This window comes from Perognathus longimembris, chromosome 8 (genome assembly GCF_023159225.1).
Source record: "Perognathus longimembris pacificus isolate PPM17 chromosome 8, ASM2315922v1, whole genome shotgun sequence".
Classification (NCBI taxonomy): domain Eukaryota; kingdom Metazoa; phylum Chordata; class Mammalia; order Rodentia; family Heteromyidae; genus Perognathus; species Perognathus longimembris.
Window position 1 is genome coordinate 2,398,335 of NC_063168.1, and position 21,394 is coordinate 2,419,728.

The window sequence follows — 21,394 nt, forward strand, 5'->3', positions numbered from 1 at the left end:
CATCCTCGACACGACGGAGAGCGAATCCTAGTCCCGGTGGGGCTTTTCCAAGCCGCTGGCCCGCGCGTCCCCCTCTCCTGCACCCCGGGCCCGTGACTGCGCCCCCACACCCACCCCACGGCGGGTCTCCCGTGTCCCGGGGGGCCCCCCGGCTCGGCGCCGTCCCCGCGGAGTCCGGCACCGGCTGCGGGGCCGCTCGCCCGCCCCGGGCCCTGCCCGTGCAGTGGCCTCCGCGCGCCAGCGGGTGGCAGCCGCGGCCCTGCGGAGCGGAGGGACGGGGCGGGCGAGGCCGGCGGGGAGGAGCCGGGGGGGGGGGGGGGAGCCGGGCCGCCGCGCGCGGCTCTCGGACCCCGGGCGCCTCTCACCGGTTCCCCCCGCGTCTTGTTTTGCAGCTGCTGCTCCTGTGCGACTGGGCGAAGAGCGAGGCCCCGAGGGTGGCGTCCGCCTGGAACATTCCACGCGCCGCCCTCCACGCGCCGATCGCGGGGGTCCCCGGCGCGCGGGCCCCCTGGGCCTCCCACCCGGCGCCCCCGGGGCCGCCGCGGGCCAAGCTGTAACCGGACCCCGCCCCCACCCCACCCCACCCCCCCAGCGGAGCTGCCGCCCGCCGAGCCCGGGACCAGGGCCGAGCCGGCGCGTGCGGGGCCGCTGCCCGCGGGGAGCCGGAGCGCGGAGCCCAGGTCCCGCGGGGGGGGTGGGGGGTGGGGAGGGAGGGCGAGGCGCGCCCGGCGGCCGCGGCGTCCCGGAGAGCCCTCCCCCCTCCCCGCCCTCCCCGCCCTCTCCCCCCAGGACCTCCGCTCCCACCCTCCCCGTCCCTCCCCTCCCTCTCCCCCCCAGGACCTCCGCTCCCCCGCCCGCCCCGACGGCCTGGTCACCCGTGACTCACCCCCCCCCCCCGCGAAACTTCGAACACCGGCGGTGCCCGGTGAAAACAAATAAAAATCAAAGCCCCGAACTCACGCCCCTCGGGCCGCGGTGGGGCGGGTGGGGGGGTGGGCTGGGCCCCCGTGCTGACCCCCCGGTGGACGGCCTCTCCGCGCCCCTGCCCGCACACGAGGGCGCTCGGAGGGAGGCGGGTTCGGGGGACCCACGGCCACGTGAAGCGGGGCTCCCCGTTCCTCACGTGCCGCTGCCCCTCCCCGTCGGGGCCTCCCCTCCCCGCGCCGAGCCGGGGCCGCGAGGGCTCCGCAGCCACCCGCCGCGCGCGCTCGTGGGGGGGGGGAGGCCCCGGCGCCCCCGGGCTCCCGCCGCCCGCGTCCCCGCCGCCCGGATCCGAGAGTCCCCCGCGTCCCGGGGGCGCGGACGCGCGCGGGCCCCGCAGCCCTCCGGCGTGGTTCCGTGGCGGGTCGCGCGGGTGGCACCGCCCGCCCCGCGGGGCTGCACAGGCCCAGAGCTCGCGGCGCCCGCCGCCCACGGCCACGGCCACGGCCCCCGCGGGCTGCACACGGCCACGGCCACGGCCCCCGCGGGCTGCACACGGCCCGGCCCGGCCGCCGCGTCCGCGCCCCGGACTTGGCTCCCTGGCAACGAACCCCCGGGCCGGGCCGGGCCGTGCGGGCTGCCCTCGCCGGTCCCGGGGCCCCCACGCCGCCCGCGACGCCCCACGGGAGACCGGCCCGCTGGCACTGGAGCGGCGTCGGACGCGCGCCGGGCCCGTCGGGCCCCTCCGTCTCCCGGGCGCGGCGTGTGCAGCCCCGTGGGGCAGCGCGCGCGCGGCTCCCCGAACCCGGGGTCCCCCTGCCCCGGGGGAGGGGGAAGGGCGGGGACCCGGGACCCCAGACGCCGGTCCCCACGCGGCCCCGCATGTCGGGGGCAGCCCCGCGCCGCGCCGCGCTCTCCACGCGAGGCCGGGCGCCCCCGCCTCCTTCGCTCTCTTAGTCTGTCCTTCAATGGCGCTTCTTTTGAGGGCCGCCCGCCCCACGGCTGCCCCCGCCCGCGCTTCCCCGGGGCCCCTCTCCGCTCCGGGGGTCGGTCCCTTCCCGACGGCAAGCCCCGGGAGAAGCCCGGCCAGCGGGCGCGGGGGAGCGCACGGAGCCCCGCGCAGATCTGGGTGTCCCCCTCCCCCGCCCCGACGCCGACGCCCGGGACCCCGGGGAGCGCCCTCCACCTCGCCCGGCACCGCTTTGCGAGACCGGCCCGGTCCCCAGGGCTGGAAGCCGGGGCGCCCCGCGGCCGCAGCTTGGGGGGGACGGGGTGCACTTGGCGCGGGGGACGGGCCCTCCGCGCCCCGCCAGCCCAGGCGCCCGGGTAAACACGCCGGGTGGGCGGTGCGCCGCGCCGGGAGCCCGACGGGAGCCCCCCCTCCGGGAGGCCCCCCCCCTCCCCCCCGGCTCTACCTGTCCCGGCCTGCCGGAGCCCCGGCCCCGGCCCCGGCCCCGCGGGGCGGCGCTCCGCGGCCCGGCCGCCGGGGCGGGACCTGGAGGGGGCGGAGCCGCCGGCGATTGGGCGGCGGCGCGGGGCGGCCGGGCGGAGCCGGACCGCAGCGCCGCGCAGGTTTCACTTCGCTCCGCGCAGCCGCCGCGTCGGGAGCTCGCCGGGAGCCCAGCGCCCTGCCCCGCGTCCCGCCCGGCCTCCGCCCCGCGCGCCCCCCGCCCCGCACGCCGCCCGGGCCGCTCGGCTCGCCCCGCTCCGGCCGCCCCCGCTCGGCGTCCTTCCCCCGGGCCCTCGTCCCCCCAATGTCTGACTCTGACTCCCGGACTGAGAAACGCAAGGTAAACACCGCCCCTCGGGCAGCCGGAGCCCCGCGGCCCCGCGGCCCCGCAGCCCGCGTCCCTCGCACGTGCGGGCGGAGGGAGCCGCGCGCGGGGCTGCCCCGCAGGCCGCCGCCGGTGCGGGCCCCGGGCTCCCCGCCACCCCCCCCCCCCCCGCCGGGCAGGTCCGCCCCGGGCCGCGGCGGTGGCCGCCGGGGACCCCTGGCCTTGGCCGGAGCGCGGCGGGGGCGCGGGCGGGCGGGCGCGCAGCCCCGCGGGCCGGGCCGGGGTCCCGGGCCGGGGTCCCGGGCTGGGATCGCGCCGCCGCCCCGGGGAGTCGCTCCGCGAGCCGAGCCGAGAAGTTTGTCCGCGCGGGACCTGCGGGCGCGCGGGCCGGTGGCGGGGAGTTTGCGGAACTGCCGCGGGGATGGAGCCGGCGAGGCCGGGCTTTTCCCGTGACTCAGCCCGGCCCGGGTTGGGGGCCCGCGGCTGGCGGGGCTGCGTCGGGTCAGCCCCGAGGCCCAGCGCCCGCCGCGCGCGCCCCGCGGACGTCGTCCGCCCGGCGGGGCCCGGGGCCTCGGGGACGCCGAGGCCGCGCCGGGAGCCCGCGCTGGGCGATCCCCGCGGCTCCCCGGGGCGGGCTGGGGGGCCGTGCCCGGGGCTGGCGCCGGCGGCCCGGGCGGCCGGGAGCTGGGCGGCCGGGCGCGCGCCGGGGGCCGGGGCTGTGGTCGCGCCGGGGTGGGCGCGCGCTCGGGGCCGGGCCCGAGGCTCAGGTCGCCCCCTCGGCCCCCGCGAGCCCGGCCCGGGTGGGCGCGCGCCCCGCCGGTCCCGGGGAGACCCGGAGCCTCGCTTTGTCTCCAGGTGATGGGCCGGCCCGGGGCGGCGGGAAGGGCGGCCGCGCGCGGTGCCTGGGGCCCGGGGGCGGGGCGGGGAGCCGGGGAGCCCGGGCCGCGCGGCTCCGAGGCCGCCGCCCGCCCGCCGCCCGCCGCCCGCCGCCCGCCCGCCGCCCGCCCGCGGGGCGCTGGGAGGCGAGTTTGTCAACAATCGGCTCGCCGCTGGCTGCCGGACCCGCAGGCGCCGCCTCCGCCGCCGCCGCCCATTGGCTGCGGCGCCGAGCGACCGCGCGCGGGCCAATCGGGGCGCGGGGAGGGCGGGCGCGGGGCGGAGCGGGCGGAGGCGGAGGATGCTCCCGGCGGCGCGGGGCCCGGGGCTGCCCGGCGGGGCGGAGCGGCGCGGGGCGGCGGGCGGACGGGCGTCCGGGCCGCGCCGGGTGCCGGGTGCCGGGCTGTGTGTCCCGCGCCGCCCGGGTGGAGGTGACGGTCCGGGGCCGCCGGGCGCGGGCGCGAGTCCCGGGGTGATCGCCCGGAGCCGGGGTCCCCCCCCTCCCCGTGGGGGGGGTGCGTCTCCGGGCGGGCACGGCTGCGCCGGGCGGAGCTGCGCCCGCCCGCCCGCCCGCCGAGTTGCAAACTCTATTGTGACGCACTCTCCGCGGCCGCGGCCGGGCGCCCAGACTGCTGCCCTCAGCACTTTCCGCGAACAATGGGGCCGGGGAGCCCGGGAGCCCGGGAACTCGGAGGCCTCCGTCCCGGCCGCCCGGCCCCGCGCAACACTGGGCTTCCTGGTGTCCCCCAAGTTTACTTCCATCTCTCCACGAATACATACACGCACATGCGTGCGTGTACACACACGTATACATGCACACGTTTATACACACGCGTGCATGTGTGTGTCTATTTCCTTTGTTATTTTGGGTGCATTTTTACTTCTGTGTTTGCGCGGTTGTCAGAGAAGTAAACCAACGTAACACCGTATTTGGGACTCGCGCCAGACCCTTTACATGAAATAGGGTGGGAGCTTCTGTATCGCTTATGATTGCTCTGCTGAAGATAAAATGAAGTGTTTTTTTTTTCTCTTCTTATTTTACCTCCAGAAAAAAAGACCAAATGGCAAAGCAACCGTCCGATGTAAGTTCTGAGTGTGACCGGGAAGGTGGACAGTTGCAGCCTGCTGAGAGGCCCCCCCAGCTCAGGCCTGGGGCCCCTACCTCCCTACAGACAGAGCCGCCAGGTAATCCCGAAGGCAGGCCGGAAGGCGACGGGGAAGGCGAAGGGGACCGCGGCCCCGACGGCAGCCCTCAGGGCCCGCTGGCCCCACCGGCCAGCCCTGGCCCTTTTGCTACCAGATCCCCGCTTTTCATCTTTGTGAGAAGATCTTCCCTGCTGTCTCGATCCTCCAGTGGGTATTTCTCTTTTGACACAGACAGGAGCCCGGCACCCATGAGTTGTGACAAATCAACACAAACCCCAAGTCCTCCCTGCCAGGCCTTCAACCATTATCTCAGCGCAATGGGTAAGCAGCAGCCTCCGCACGCGCGTACGCTCGCGTGAACATTGCAAGGCGGTGTGGAAGGCGGAGAGCCTCCTCTTAGAGCCTTTCCAGTCATTGGGGCTGTGTTCTGGTGGGAATGGGGAATGATGTGTTAAAAAACAAAAACAAACACATGCATACGCACACAAACTCCAGCTGGTGGTGATGTTTTTAAAAAGCAGCCAAGTTTGTAGCATCTGTAGCATCTGTATCAGGCATCAGCTGGAATCTGGCCTTCCAGAGGAAGCATATCCTCGTAGTAAATTGCATTAACCACTGTGTGTTACATATTAACAGCTTTGTGTCTGAAAGGCACTGGGCGGTTACAGAAAACAGCTTAGTAACATAGCTGAGCGCGTGAAGGAAGAGATGGAACCAGTTAATTATTTGTAGAAATGACATTTGGAAAAGGGACTAGTGCTACAAGCAGCACCGGCACAGAATCAAGAAAATGGTTTCTCTCTTACCCACCTTTCCCTTTGGGTGCAACCATGTAAAAAGTTTGGATACAATTCTAATGAGATTAGACGGTAGTTGTTCATTTCAGAGGTTAAAGGTAATATCCGATCTGAATTCAAAGTGGCAACTTTATAAACGCCCACGCATGCTCACAGTAAAATCACTGAGGGAGCTTGCTCACTGGCGAAGGACCCCGGTAGGGATGGTGGGCAATTTGGGGAGCAGTTGTTCTTGGTTAAGGGGATGAGTACATTTCTTAATCCAACTTGTTAACCTCCTCCCTCATTGGAATGCAGATTTTTGAGGGCAAATATTGTGACATTTCTGCATGGACGACTAGTTTAGATCTCTATAAACATTAGCTAGGCCAGATTAAAGCATCTTCAGGCTTGGTTCGCGTCTTGGGGCTCTAGCTTGTGACCCCTGAGAGTGTCCAGGGCTGGAAACCCCGGGGAGGGTGGGCCTGCGTCCGTTCCGCCGTGCTGCCTCTCCACTGTTAGAAAGTTTCCCTGTTTTGTGACTGTCCGTCACCTTTGGCATTTGTCCACAGTAGCCTACCCCGTACAGGGAAGATTGGAAGGAGGTTAGCTGTGTTATCAATTAGGAAATCTAGTGTAAATTCCACGATTTAGAGCACACCTAACATGATGAAGGGTCACCGAAGCAGGAGTTATTAGTCCAAACACCCGAATCCTGGAGTACAGTGATCAATCTTCTGTCTGTATGTGTGGGACACGCCGATCTGTGTCTTGGCCACCTTCTGCGAAGTAAATCAGGGAGGCTGATTCCCATGCCACAGGGATGGGAAGGGCATCTTAGGGGTTGTTCCTTGTCCATTTGGACACTCCTGGGAAACAGCAGGCAAACACGTCAAGTGCCAGTGAGTTGCATACGCATGCACGTCAGCTCCCTCCTTAAAGAAAGAAGCTGGCATTTTTATTATTGCTCTTTCTTTAGTTGCAGCCTGTGCTACTACTCCCAAACTCACTTTAGCCTTACAAGTCCTTGGTGCTTCTCGTGAAATAGGCCACTGTAGATGTGAACCTGCCATGTTCTTGCCGAGTTAGCAGAGCCTGTGGTATGTGTGTTTAACACCTGTGTATGGGCCCTCTTGGAAGCTGTTACAGGTTCACACTGCGGGCCTGTGGAGTAGTCTCTGCAGGTGGGGGCCTGGTGCGTGGAAGTTCCTATTTCTAGGTAGCTGGGAACACTGGGCGTATTAGTACGTTTTCTAATAAGACGGGTGAGTGCTGGTCTGAATGTGAGTTGTTTAGCAAGACAATTATAACGTGAGCACTGTTGGTTGAGGTGAGATGACAGATTCAGAGCTTTCACGATCACAATCTATGTTGTTAAGGAAAGTTACTAGCTAGACTTGCTAAGTAAAGTGTTGGATCTAGGGGCGTTGCCCAGTTTACTTCCATAGACCAGTGTGATAACTTAGGAGTTTAATGCATGGGATGACACGGTGAGTTTTACTGAGTTTGTTTGCCAGGATGAGTCTTCAGCACTGAGGCTTTAGACATTTGTCTGGGGAGAGAGGCCAGTGGTGAAGAGACTGTTGCATGCAAGGTTATGAACTTGACAATTTAAGGCTGTACATTTTGCAGTCACAAAGTAACTACTTTTCTTGGCTCTTCTCAGAGTCTTATCTAAGTGCCTGAAGACCACTCTGCTAAAGTGCTCGGTGTTCTCTGGTGTAAGATCTTCATTGTTGCCTTTGTCACTAAGTCTTTGCTTGACTTGCACTGTTGGAACGCACGTGTGATTCCGCTTAGCCAGGGGCTCCTTCAACCACAAAATAGCTTTCTGCTCAGTTCCCTGGGGTGGAGAACTGTGGGCCTTGAAGTTCTGTTCTTCCACCCTATTCTAAGGGGGAAGTGAAGGCTGGGGAGGAAGTGCAGCAGTTAGGTATTATACTTCGTATATCTGATTTTTCTGAAGACAGGTAGAAAGAATATTTATTTGGGAACATAAAGACAGATAACTTTTGTACCATTGTACTTATGCTCTGGGAAGATTAACCTGAGTAATGATTATTTTAATAAAAGCATGCAGGTCCAGGTACGCTGTTGGTTCGGGGAGTTCCTTTTTTTCTCTTGAGTGTTTTTGTCCCATATACACTTTTTGTGCAAATTAAATATTAAGTCCTATATACATTCTTACTCTGAAGTGTATCGTCAGTATAACTAGCAATAAGAAAGGAAGCCGGTGCCAGTGACTTGTGCCTGCAATCCTAGCTACTCAGGAGGCTGAGATGTGGGGTCCGGGCTGGGAGCAGCCCAGGTAGGACCGTCTGTGGGCCTCTTATCTCCACGCAACCAGCCGAACGCCAGAGTGGAGCTGTGGCTCAGGCCCGGCACTAACAAAGAAAAAGAACCGAAAGAAAGAGTGAGAGAGAATTAGGAGTATGGGGGCGTGTCCACACCCGGTGGGCCGTGTGACTTGAACCTCTTCCCTCACACCCAGGGGTTCACTGTTCTTTATGCCTTCAGCACCTTGCACGCGCTTGTGTAGCAGCTGGTAACTGGTCCTCCTTCGCGTTGAGAGCTTCCTGTGGGAGGCAGGGGGGCTGGCAGACGCCCAGGAGATTGGAAAGTCAGGGGAGCTCTGCAGTTGGGCTTTTCCACCGCTGTGCTGTTGTGCTTTGTTTTTGCCGTGCTGGGGATTAGACCCAGGGCTCTTTGCATGTTAGGCAGGAGCCGAATTTCCCACAGAGCGTCAGCAGAGCCAGGTAACAAGTGGAGGATCTGATTCTTGACTCCTCTTAGAGTTGTGATGATTCGCTACGTCACTGTCGGCGTTGGGCGTCGGGGAGCTGCCTCTGAATTGAGCCCGGGACGACGAGTTCAAATCCAGATGTGCTGTCAGTGCCCACATACGCACTGGATTTTGGAGATGTAGTGCATGAAGAAAGAAAGTAGAGCTGGGCACCGGTGGCGCACGCCTGTAATCCTAGCCACTCAGGAGGCTGAGATCTGGGATTGCAGTTGGACGCCAGCCCGGGCACAAAAGTCTGTGAGACTCTTTATCTTCAATTAACTACCAAAAACGTTGGAAGTGGAAGTCAAGTGGGGGAGAGCTCTAACCTTGAGCACAAAAGCTCAGGGACAGGCAGGCCCTAGGTTCCAGCCACCGGACCGGCACCTTGGAAAAGAAAAGGAGAGTATCAGTTATTTTCACGCAGATTCCGTATTGGAGTAGTATTTTGACAATACTGGCAGTAAATAGGGCAGAGAACATAAAATTTGCCATCTTAACCGTTTACTTGTAAATGTACAATTCAGTATTATTAAATACATTCACATTGTTGAAGGTCAGTCTCTAGAGCTGTTTAATCTTGTAAAACGGAAGCTACACCCATTCAACAGCTTGTTTTCTCCAGGCTCTGCCTCTGTAATTTTGACAGTCTTACATACCTTCTGTAGGTGAACGCATACTTATCCCTTCTGTGAAATGTCCTTGGGGTACACGCCTCCTTTTAATGTATATGTCTATACATCTTGTTATTTGTCTCCCACGAACAAAGGGCTGCTTCCCCGTTAGCTGTTGCGAGTTGTGCTATCACAAACCTGCTGTGCAAGTCGGTTTTTGAACTCCACTTCTCAATTCTTTGGGATATACATCCAGAAGTGGGACTTGGTTGGATTAGGTAATAATTTCGGGGGAGAATTGGCTGAGCATGTCTCAGTAAGTATTTAGGGTTTCTTGGGTTAGCTCTATACCTTTGTATTTCATTTTCTTGGGAGCGGTTAATGGTTTTGTATTTTAATCTCCATGTTCACGTATGAAGTTCACTTTCAGTACATAGAAACTGTTGGGTTTTGTGTATTGGTCGGGTCTCCTTGTAGCTTTGCAGAACTCATTACTTCCAGAAGTTTTGTTAGAATTTTGGGGGCGTGTGGGGACTCTCTGTAGGTGGGGACTTTAAGAAATACTTTTATCTGTATGCATCGTATCACCTTTTTCTGGAGGGGGCAGTGCTGGAGTTTGAACGCAGAGCCCTATACTTGTTAGACAGGTGATCTGCTACTGGAGCCCAGACCTTTAGACCCTTTTTGTGTTGCTTAGTTTCAAAATAGGGTCTTGCTTTACAAAGCCCAAGCCAGGCTAGAGATCCGCTGGTCCCAGCCATTGTGCTTTCCGATAGCCTGCGATGACCAGAGTGCACCACTGCACCAGCTGTTGGTCAATTTTGATGCCTGGGCTGGCCTTGAACTGTGGTTCCCCAGATCTCTGTCTCCTAAATAGCTGTGACTACAGACTTGAACCACTTTCGCCTGGCTTATTTCTTTTTCTTGGCCTATTGTAACAACCAGAAGAACTCCGAGTTCTTACATTGAATAGAAATGGTAAGCGCTGTTTTGCAGATGCTCTATAAAATGATAAGGAAGTTTTACTTGGTAGCTCGTTAAGGGCTTTCTGTTTGTGGGTTTTTTGGTTTTGCTGGTCCTGGGGCTTGAACTCAGGATCTGGGTGCTGCCCCTGAGCTCTTAAAGTACTCAAGGCTAGCCCCCTCTATCCCTTGAGATAGAGCTCCACTTCTGGCTTTTTGTAGTTAATTGGAGATAAGAGTCTCATGGACTTTTCTGCTTGGGCTGGCTTTGAACCATGATCCTCAGATCTCAGCCTCTTGAGTAGCGAGGGTGACAGGCGTGGGCCATCAGAATCCAGCCTTCATTGGGTTTTTAAGCATGAATGAGTTGAGTGTTTATATTTGTTCAATATCCTTAGATATGATATAGTTTTGTGTGTTAGCCTATTGACAATTACATTACGTGGAGTTACAGAGTTAAGTCTATCTGCCAGAGCTAAGACCTACTCGGGAGGCTGTGTAAATCTTTGCATATACTGCTACTGTTTGATGAGATTATTCGCCTCTGATTTTAAGTAGATGCACCAGGATCTCTTGTAAAAAGGAAGCTTCCCATTCCATTGGGGTTTTTCTGTTTTCACAAGCATTGGGAGTGCCAATACACACACATTCAGACCAGAGTGAGATTGATGGGCTTTGGGTGCAAAGACCCCAGAACTTTAAAAATCACCTCTTCCGTCCTTCAGCCTTTGTTTTTACTCTCCATGGAGTCAGTAAGTTTATAATGCTAAAAAGAGATAGAGCCTTAATCCAGGCTGCTTTTTCTTTTTTTTTTTTTGGCCAGTCTTGGGCCTTGGACTCAGGGCCTGAGCACTGTCCCTGGCTTCTTCCCACTCAAGGCTAGCACTCTGCCACCTGAGCCACAGTGCCCCTTCTGGTCGTTTTCCATATATGTGGTGCTGGGGAATCAAACCGAGAGCCTCATGTGTAGGAGGCAAGCGCTCTTGCCACTAGGCCATATTCCCAGCCCTACTAGGCCATATTCCCAGCCCCCAGGCTGCTTTTTCTAGAATCACCACATATCTATTGTTATTCCCCATTCTAACTGGAGGGGCGCCCTCAGGATTTACTCTGCAATGTGTGGGTAACTCAAATCTGATACTTACATCTCTCGGGAAACTCCACATGAAAGAAAACCACCGAGTCCTGTAGTTATATATGATTGCGTTATAAGACAGAAAGAAAAGATTATCCATCCATGGACTGGTCTTGTTTTACATTTGGGAGGTTTGAACGTGGGGATTTCTATCCACCCGTTTGTACTGCTGGTTGGATGCGTGCCCTGCTTTGAACCCATTAAATGACGGCTCTCGCCCTGTGCCCGGGCTTCCTCATACCCAGGCCTGTGGTCATCCAGCCTAGGCGGGGCAGGACTCCTCGTGAACTCTGATGCAGAGCCCCTGCTCCTGAGGCAAGCTGCCATCATTCTTTCTCTATTGGACCGCCCTCCGTGCCAAGTCTTCCTTAGATGGAGGTGTTTCCAGCCAGTTGCACCTGGCCAGTGGCGGGCGACCTACACCTGCCTTCCTCCCGTCTGCAGGTCCCAGGCTGAGGGCTGCATTCAGCCCTGTGCCAGCTGCAGTCCCTCGGATTCTCGGTAGCACAAGTCAAAGGACCCGATACCATCTCCCAAGGAAGGTCAGCAGAACATTTGCACTAGGTCTAGCTAGAATTCATCGCAGCCTTATTTACACCAGCTAGAAAATCCTCCATAGCCTGATGAGATGGACCAATCTCTGAGTTATTGCGCGCCTTTTCACGGTATTATTAACAATGGCATGAAAAGAGTTCCTCCTGGAGTAATGTTAAAGAAGGCTAGAGAACTGATGGTAGCAAGTATGAGATTGAAAGTGAACGTAATAGGCAAAGTAGAAATAGGAGGAACAAACGCCACACCGTGAAAAGCACATACGATTGTGCTCAGATCCAGGTCTTCGCTGTGTGCCTTTCTCCGCCTGCAAAACTCGTGTAACAGTGAATAGCTACTAAAATTCTGGCGTCATCGCCCAGGGCCCATTACCGGGCATGCGCGTCTCATTCGTGGGATGCGGTGTTAGCCGCCGCGCTCTTTCTGTGGATGAAAGTCTCCTGCGGGCACCGTCAAGCTTTGGGGCTGCCAGCAGCGTGCTCCGGGTGGAGACTAGTCTCCTGATTTGTGGGTCCCCTTTCGACGGTAGCACGGGGGAGCGCCTCCTTCAGGTGGGACCCCACTGGCCGTTCTTGTTGGCCGCCTCTCCCTGTGGGCTGCGTCTCAGTCGAGAGCCGGGTTGCCCGAGATGCTGTCTTGTCTGTCTGTCTGTCTGTCTGCGCACCCAGGAGCCTCGGCGGAGCTCTCCGTTCCCCATGTGTTGAGTTGGGGGCGCTGTGCCGGCCAGTGGAGCTTGTGGGAGCTCTCACACACACAGGCTGGTAGAGAGGAAGTGTCCATGGGAAACGGAGTCCTTATCTCAGCGGCTGTGACGGGCTGAACAGGTGGCCAGGGACACCGCCGTAAGTCACCAGAGCAAAGGAGCAAAAAACGAAACGTTTTCGAGACCCGATGGATGGGCAGGGGCAGGAATGGCGGTGACGCAGGCCTTCCCCCGAGAGGAGCCTGGGCTCTCCGGGAAGCCTTCGGGCAGCGAGGGGCACGTGCAGCGCCCGTCCATCCCAGCCCTGCGGGGCACGGGGCCGACGGAGGCCGCCTGCCCGGGTCAGCCCATCTGATCCGGCACACGTATTAACCGTACCGGCTTAGCTTTTCACACTCGCTAATGAGTAAGGTGTAAGCCTTTCTTCTGAGGGACCAAGGGCCAGGTTAAGCAGTCCACCTGACTGCTTATCCACCTGGGGGGGCCGGGTGACCCCCAGTCTGTCAGAGGCCCACCCTCATAGGTTTGCTAGTGCTCACTTAGAACGAGTCTCGGTGTCCCTGAGGTCCTGTGTTTCTCATTCCCCTTTCTGGGCCAGATCCGTGCGTTCTTGCTGAGCCTGGGTTGGTCCGAAAGCCCCGAGGAGGGACGGCCGGGGGTGGCTGCCTCTCCTGCCCTCCCCAGCGGCCCACCAGGCAGGGTGGGGGGCATTGTGGCCGGGGCCTTGCCCCTCCCCCCCCCGGGGAGCCTGTGCCCCTTGGGCTCTGTGTTAACGCCCGCCAGCAGGTAGCACGGGTCTTGCGGGTTGTACCGCGGTCTCAAAGAAAGGAATCCGAACCTGCTGCGAGGGGGCATGGGCTGTGTCGGAGACTGAGGTCTGGCGTGAACTTGGGTCCCCCCACGGCTCCCTTGGGCTCTGCTTCCCTTTCCTAGGAAGGAAAAGGAGTTGGAAGTTAAGCATCTCAATAATAACACCTGCCATTTCAATCCAAGAGGAGAGAGTGTGGGTCTTATGTTGAAACAAGTTTCACGGAATAATTCTCAACTATGAGTTGCCTTGTAACCCACCCCCCCCCAATAGAAAATGGTTCTATTCCTAGGCCAGAGCCTACTTCCTATTCATTGTAATACAAACCATTTATAGGAGACTTAATGAGCAATTTGAGACTTGTAAAAATAAGCAGGGCAAGTGGTAGGGTCTGGCTTTCTCAGCGGGTGTGCATCTGTGACCTTGGGGTGTGTGTGTGTGTGTGTGTGTGTGTGTGTGTGTGTGGCAAAGCCTACGCAAAGGCCTGGATTCGAACCTCTCCACTGCTAAAGGATACATGAAAACAAGAGAAAGGAGGGCCCTTTCCTTCTTAGTTAGTGTCATTTGAGGTCCTTGGGATATTTCTAAATACAAAGTCGTCTGGGAATCAATTCTGGATGCATACGGTGTCCCGTGCATGAGAATTGAGACCTTCCGCTTTGACAGAGCCTTCGCTCTTGCTAAACCTGTCAGAGCAGCCGTTGGCCACCTGGAGAGGAAGGCTAGTGCCCCGCACGCGGGCAGGGGTGTGTGCACGTCCCGGTTAGTGCTCCGCACGCGTGCAGGGTGTGTGCACTTCCCGAGTGCAGTGTGCGTGAGCAGCCCGGCCTCGAGCGTCCCTCCGCGTAGCCCGGGCCGAGCCTTCTCCGTAAAGCGAGCCCGGCGCTGGCGTGGCGTTCCGTGGGGCGTGTCACCCTCCTGTCTCCCTTCCGCCGCCGGGCCAGTCTCCGTCCCTCACCCTGGCCAGAGCCCAGCATCCTTGCCGGAAGGAGAGAGTGCTCGGGCCGCTGGGTGGAAGTCAGAGCAGCGATGCGGGGCGAGGCCCGTTACTGCGTGGGTGTCTAGGAGCCGCCACCCCATCTTACCCAGGACAGGAGCATGGCAGAGGACAGGCTGGCCACGGCTCCCGTGGAGGGGTGGGGAAGGCGGACGGGGGAGGAGGACGGGGACTGGAGAACCCTGCACAGGCGACAGTCCTGCATCGCACCCAGCACGCCGTGCGTGAAAGCAAAGTTCTTCTTCGCATCTCACCTCCCGCCTGCGGTGGTCGTAAGTGGCTCTGCCTCCTAGTCCGGCCTGCGGTGGTCGTAAGTGGCTCTGCCTCCTAGTCCCGCCTGCGGTGGTCGTAAGTGGCTCCGCCTCCTAGTCCCGGTCTTCCCACATCAAGCTGCCCTCCGACTTGCCTGTTGCAGAGCGCTGGCCGGCCTGGGCCTTAATAACTCCCGCCCTCTGTTCAAAAGCCTTAGGGCGATTTGTGCTTTTCCAGTTGTTGTTGTTGGTCATGGAGGGAGCTTGAACTCGGGGCTTGGGCACCGTCCTTGAGATTTTTGCTCAAGGCTAGTGCTTTCCCACTGTGAGCCACAGGGCCACTTCCTGTTTGCTGGTGGGCTTTCCTGCCCTGGCTGTCTTTGAACCATGATCCTCAGATCTCAGCCTCCGGAACAGCTGGGATTCCAGGCGGGAGCCACCAGTGCCCGGCTCAGTGTTTTTAAGGCAGCGTTTAGTTCCTTTGCCTTGGGTGGGGGGTGGGGGGAAGGGGTTGAGTGGGGTGATCCCTGGTGAGTTGTCACCTTTGGCTCGAGTTGTTTTGGAAGTCTTCGAGGGAGGACTCACAAGGCACAGCCGAGACAGACACATGCCATAAAGACAAATATTTAAAGTGGCAACTGTCTAAACACAATGATTATGTGTTTGTGATTATGCAGAACAGTGTCTGGAATCCAGGTAAAAAGTTTGATCTTTTTACCCAAAATGAGCTGCTAAGAGACAGCTGCTTTTTGTCAGCTCGCTTTAATTCCTTTATGGTGCGTTACTGATGTCCGTACATCTGGGTTGAGTTACTGCTTCCCTTTGCATGTGGCCATTCGAAAGTCTGAGTTCATAACTAAAATCGGTTAGCTTTTCCCAGCTATCAGTTTGGAAAGTGAGGGGCAGGTAGCTTTTGAAGGCTGTCCTTGCTCTAGTGTTGGAGCCGCTGCTAGGTCTTCTGTCCTTGGGACGAAAACAGTCATGTCTGAGAACCTGAGTGTGAATTTCTTTGTAATTTAAACCTTTCCCCCTCCTGAAAAATCTGATTTGGGGCTAGAAGTAAATTGTAGTTAACCCTAGTCGCTTCCGGTTTTTTAAGCACTGTACTTCTTATGTGAATGAATGTTAGAATTGCCTATTAATTCTGAAGTGGTGTCCGGGAAGAAGCTCTTTGTATAGTATCGGTGGAGTTAGCTGTACAGGTAGCAGGTTGTTTCTCACGTAGGGTCATGTCTTTGCCCTAAGGCGAGTTCAGGGTTTATCTTCATTGGCCCACACTTAGTTTGAAGGCTATGTTTGTTTTTCTGTCAAATCCTCTTAATTCTCTGAACAATAATCAAGACCTGCAGAGCAGCACCAAAGAGCAGAACCGTGCGGGGGGGGGGGGGGGGTGCAGTGTGGTGGTATGTATAGGTTGTGTTCTGGAACATGGAAGGAACTGGTTTGGGGTGTAAGGTGGCAGCTTCATTGATACAAAGAGGTGACAATTGAAAGGAATTATGGGTTGTCTCAGCCCACAAACCGGAGGGCAGGACTGCAGTACTGAGGACCAGAGTTCTGCAGTACTCGTAGGTTCAGCGCTCACGGCGGTGCCGTCAGGAAGCTGACCTGACCCGGGACAGGGCCGCCAAGCCAGGACGGTGAGCCCGCCGTCCCGGAGCAGGTAATGGCCGGAGGAAAAGAGGCTCACGAGTACCAGTTCCAGACGCCCGTCCGGCTCCCCAGCCTCGGGTGGCTGGCACTTTGCGAACAGTCCGACTGGAAGTGGATGAAAGCCGCTTGTTTTGACCCGGCGGCTCGCGGCCACGGAAGGCAGCGGGCGGGCACGGAGCGGGAAGCGGGAAGCGCCGGCTTCCTCCCGTGGGCCTCGTGGGGATGGACGCTGCCTCGTCCTAGCAGCTGCGTGCTAGGCCCTGCCCGAGCTCACGCCGCAGGGCAGGCTCGTCACAATGCACGCACGGCAGAGAAGCGCAGGTGGTGGAAGTGTTGGGTCCTCACGCCACCTTCTGTCGCTCTGCTTTTGTGTACGGTAGCTTTCGTTGGCTTCTAGTGGCGTCGTGGAGTGGACGGATTGCCCAGGAAACAAATAGAAATAGGGTAGGGGAGAGGGGAAGAGAAGGAGGAGTGCACGTCCTAGAGATTCTGTGGTGTGTGTGTGTGCACGCGTGTGTGTGGATCCCGGCTCCTGTCTGTGAGCACCCTCTGAGTTGTAGGTGTTGAGCAGGTGTGTGCGCTGTGCACCGCCCCCACGGCGCGTGGCGTGGCCCCCCGTGGCCCCCCGTGGCCCTGCACCAGTAGGGTAGAGAGCCTGGCAGCCTGATGACTCGGGTGGGGATATGGAAGGCCGCTGTAGCCGACCGTCGGGGGTTTCTTCTTGGGAGCTGTGAGTAAATCTAAGTAGAGGGAGATTTCTTCTTAGTATTCAAGCCTAAGCTGACTCCGGCTGAGTCCGCGAGCCGGCGCACTCGTTTCCCCCGCGCGCGGCCGAGCTTCCCGGTGGCCGCTGGCGGAGGCCGTGGCTCATCTCCGCGCGGGAGGCCGTCCAGCCCTTTCCCGGTCGGCTGTCGGGCGGCTCGGGCGCACCGGGAAGCGGCTCTGACGGGGCCGTTTGCGGCTTGGTGGCACCAGAATCTCCTTGGGGACCCCCGTGGAAAGGCCTGACGGGTGTCTCTGACAGAAGGCCTTTTCCCCCACCGCACACACGCGCACACACACACACACACACACACACACACACACACACACACACACACACACACGGCCCGTGCCCCCGGGGAGGGGGCGTTCCCTTGGGCAGCAGCCTCTTCAGCGCTTGCGTGGAGTCCGAGCGCATCCGCGAGCCCCTTCTCTGTTCCCAGTTGACTGTGTCGTGCCGATTGCTTCCAAGTACAATCTTGACTTTGCTCAAGGAGTTGTGGGTTGCCGAGCCCTGGCGCGCACGCGGCACGGGAAAGCTTTCCTTCAGGCTGGAACGTGGTTTCCGGTCCTCGGCTGGGGCTTCCGGTAGCTGCTCGGACCCTGACCCTGGGCACCGTGCTTTTGGGGGCCCCTCTCCGAGCCGCGGGCCCTCGCGCGGCCGCCTCACCGTGAGGTGCGGCAGGGAACGGCCTCCCAGCTACTTCCGGTCTGCTCTCGGGCGGTCGAGACATCAGGAGCTCAGCCTGGCGTTGAGTTCAACGTGGATCGATTCCTCAGTCTCCTATTTTTCCAGAAAGACATCCCCCGACGTGGTTTTGAATCTCCCGATTGCTGAGCTCTTAGGATTTCAGATTACCTCGTGATTTGGAGAACAGTTGTGTGGCAGAACCAGGACAGTGTGTTAACCAAAGTAACACATGTACATCTGGCCATCACTCAAGTCCTTTGGGGGTGAGGGGGTCCCCTCCCCCAATTCCCACCCTTGTTGAAAGACACACTGATTATGCCTCGCGGTATTTTACCACGGGACATATTACCAATAGGTAATTTACCAATAAGTTGTCATTAGTTCAAAAAATTGGGTTCCAAACCGTGTCTCCAAGAGCTTCGAGTCCCGCTGGGCTGGGCACCAGTAGTTTGCGCACCTGTCGTCCTAGCCGCTTGGGAGGCTGAGGTCCGAGGATGGAGGCTCGAGGCCAGTTCAGCGAGGAAAGTCTCACCTCCCGAACGCTAGCGACGGGGCTGTGGCTCATGTGGTAGAATGCCAGCGTTGAGCGGAAAAGGCTGGAGGACTGAGCCCCCGTCCTGAGGTCAAGGCTCAGCGCCCACGGGAACACGAGGGCCCCGGGCATTCCTCCCTCACTGCCTGTCGGCCTCGTTGTACGGTGGGCGTCTCGCTGAGTGGCCCTTGTTCCGAGTACCGCCGCTGGGCACGGGCACGGGCGGCTGGCGTTTCCCCGCGGGACACGGCTGGCAGGAGCTGTACGTTACGACGCTTGTAATCCGTCTGGGCTGGGGGGGTGTTGTGTTTCGTTCTTCTCAAAATTTTAGTGCCGGGTTCACGGAGTTTAGTGCTTCCTTAAATTTGGAAACCACGCTCGGGGGTAAAAGTACACACACCCCCTCCGAATTTCCCCTTTGGAGATTCTTTCCCCACGTGCTTGCTTTCTAAGTTAAAAGTGCGTGCGATCTTCCCCCTTGGTGTAACAAGAGCCAGCCCATTGAGAGGTGTCAGCGTGCATGGTTGTTTGGCATACTGTCAACAGCAGAGTTAAATACTTGTGGTTGATCCTTTGTGTGGGTACGTGTGTGCATGTGTGTGTGCGCGCGCGTGTGTGTGTGTGCACAATTTCTGAGCCTTGTGTTCTTGCTTGGCTTTTTCACGCAAGTCTGGTACTGTTACCACTTCCCTGAGCCAGGCCTCCAGCTCTAGCTTTTTGATGATTAATTGTCTGTCTAGGTTGACTTTGAACCTTAATCCTCAGATCGCAGCCTCCCTGGTAGTTAGGATTGCAAGCGTGAGCCACCAGCTTTAACTTCTTTTGGGTGGATTGGGGGCGGGGGAGGGGGGTCCTTGCTAGCTAAGCAAGTGTTCTACCTCGTGAGCAACACTTGTAACACGTTTAGCTTTGGTTATTTTTGAGGTAGCGCCGGGGCTGCAAGCCTCCCACTTGCACTTCCTTGTGTCACCAGAGATGACAAATCGATATCACTCGGCCCAGCTCTTGGTTGAGGTGGAGTCGTGAGGGCTGTGATCACTGGCTGGCCTGATAACCGTCTCTCGAGTCGCTGGGATGACAGGCTTGAGCCCGTGGGCTCGGCTGATGCTTCACCTTCTTAACGACCGGAAGCGACTACTGTGGGTGCCTGGAGAGGCTGCCCTCGTGAAGAGTGGAAGTGGTTGGGCGAGTGTCCTCACAGAACAGGAGGGGGTGGGGCAGCTGGGTGTGTCCGGCATGCTGTTCCGGGGGGCGCCGGTGCAGGTCCCTGCCATTGGGGGTGCTCTGGGCTCTGCCGCCACGGGACAGAACGGGGCCGGGAGATGACAAGAGTAAAACCCGTGGTTCTGGCTCTGACGGGCAGCGCCCTGGCAGGCTAGCGTTGGTCAACTACATCCCGTTCTTGTGCTCCGGTCTGTTTTGTGGCATGAGGGCAGTTGTGACCGTCACTAACATTGCACTAGAGATGACTCTCAGAGGACGCCTCCTTGCCTCTCCAAGAGCTTCCTCTTGAGAAGTAGTCTTAGAATTTTTTGTTTATTATTGTTCTGTATTAAATAGGTTAACACTACCCTCCTTTTAAGATACTCCAAAGTAGAGTTTGTATCGTAGAATGCTACTTGATGACCATTTTCCGCCTTGTAATAACACATTAGCGGTGTCTTTTGGCAGGATGGACAATGTCATTAATTTTGGGCTCACACATTCAAAGAATACTTTATTGGATGCATGCGTGCGCGCACACGCACACGTGCCAATCCAGAAGCTTGAATTCAGGGCCTCTGCGCTATCACGGAACTATTTTTGCTCAAGGCTAGTGCTCTACCGCTTGTGTCAAAGCTCCACTTCCAGCCTTTCGGGGTAGTTTATTCGGGAGAAGATTCAAGTCGAGATCCTCAGATCTCAGCCTCCTCAGCAGCTAGGATTATAGGCGTGAGCCACCAGTGCCTGCCTTCGAGGAATAGTTTGCTTCTCAGAAAACAAACTAAATTTGGGTCTGTAATTCCGACTACACAGAAAAGTGGAAGTAGGAGGTAGGGCCAGCTCCTATCTATGTGTACAGCAGAGTAAAAGCAGATGGTCTGGGGGCATGGCCCCGGGCGGCAGAGCACTAGAGACCCTGAGTTCAATCCCCAGTAGCGCCACCAAAGAGAAAAAGAGAAAGAACAGAGAGAAAGCTTGTGAGCAGCCAGGCCTCAGTGGAAGGGGGCGCTTGCTGAGAATTTGCAAGACCCTTTGATCCCTGATACCACAAACAGGAAACAGAAAGGGTCTTTGAGAAAACAAATGGTAATAAGTGCTATATTATTATACAGTGCTATATTATTATTGCTAAGGCATGACATTAGCCTTTGCTGCAAAACGTTTATATTGTACACTACTGTTCTGTAACAGCTTTGGACAATGATATCTAAATACAGTTGGGTAGCTTGCTTACTAATCTAGAGCTATAGTGAGCTAATCGCATGGTCTAAGCCATCGTCTCCAGTTAATGATAGTCCAGAGCTCTTGAAAGACACAAATCGGTGCCCAGACCATCTCGGGGGTTTCTGGCACTTTGTGCCTATTGCTCCAGGTCTGGGTTTTTTTGTTTTGCTTTTAATTGCAAAGGTGATGTACAGAGGGGTTACAGTTACATAAGTAAGGTAATGAGTGCATTTCTTTTTGAGCAGTGTTACCCTCTCCCTCCTTTTTTTCCTCTGCTTCCCCCCTCCACTTCCTTCCCCCCCAAGTTGTGAAGTTCATTTTCAACATAGTGTCTAGTGAGTATCACTGTTGCATTGGTTCACCCTTTGTCCCGCGGTTATTATGAGTCTCCTTCCCTTCCTCAAGTCAGGTAAACTTATATACAAGACAAAGAGTAACAAAACCAGAAGCAATGACCATGGAGAATAAACTAGAGGAGAAAATTAAAACAAAACAAAAAATTAAAGACAAAAGAAATAACTACAAACGTACACTGAAAAAAAAGGAAAAGAAAATGACACACACACACACACACACACACACACACAGGAATTCTGTGCTTCTACCAGAAAAAAAGACATCGCCTCATTCATAAGGAAATGGAATGACTTAGAAAAAAAATCATCTTAAGTGAAGTAAGTCAGACCTAAAGAACCATAGGCTGCATGGCTTCCCTCATTTGTAATAACTGGTGTGTGTCTAGGGTGGTCCTAGCAGAGGATCCCAATAGCTCAATAGCTATGTCCCCGCGACCACGTAAAATGATGCTAATGGAAACGATGCCCACCATGTGGAAAGGAGGGTTTTCTGGGTGGCGGTTCTGTTTTCCTTTCCCTCCAGGTCTGGTTTGTGCGCGGGAGTTGCTGGGGGCGTGGCCTCCTCCTGGGCCTCTGGTCCCCCCACCCGGAGCCTCACGCCAGGCTGGGGATCTGTTTACAGCAACCCACATCTTTGAAGTAACAGTTAACTACTGAGCTGTTCTTTTGTAGAAG

General features: G+C 58.0%; 2 protein-coding genes across 5 annotated transcripts in view; both read left to right on the forward strand.

The window, feature by feature from the left end:
• Acoxl (acyl-CoA oxidase like) overlaps nt 1–557 on the forward strand; it is a 241,958-nt gene extending 241,401 nt beyond the window's left edge. The window contains 1 exon segment of the mRNA XM_048353507.1: nt 393–557. Within this exon segment, the coding sequence (XP_048209464.1) occupies nt 393–557 (165 nt within the window).
• A 2,010-nt stretch (nt 558–2,567) lies between these two features.
• The window catches only part of Bcl2l11 (BCL2 like 11), a 49,691-nt gene continuing 30,864 nt past the window's right edge, over nt 2,568–21,394 (forward strand). For 2 of the 4 annotated variants that reach the window (XM_048352338.1, XM_048352337.1), the window contains exons 1-2: nt 2,568–2,711; nt 4,621–5,039. In XM_048352338.1, coding sequence (XP_048208295.1) covers nt 4,634–5,039 — 406 coding nt within the window. In that variant the 5' untranslated portion in view covers nt 2,568–2,711; nt 4,621–4,633. The remainder of the gene's footprint in view (nt 2,712–4,620; nt 5,040–21,394) is intronic. The other 2 variants (XM_048352339.1, XM_048352340.1) reach the window with 2 other exon arrangements.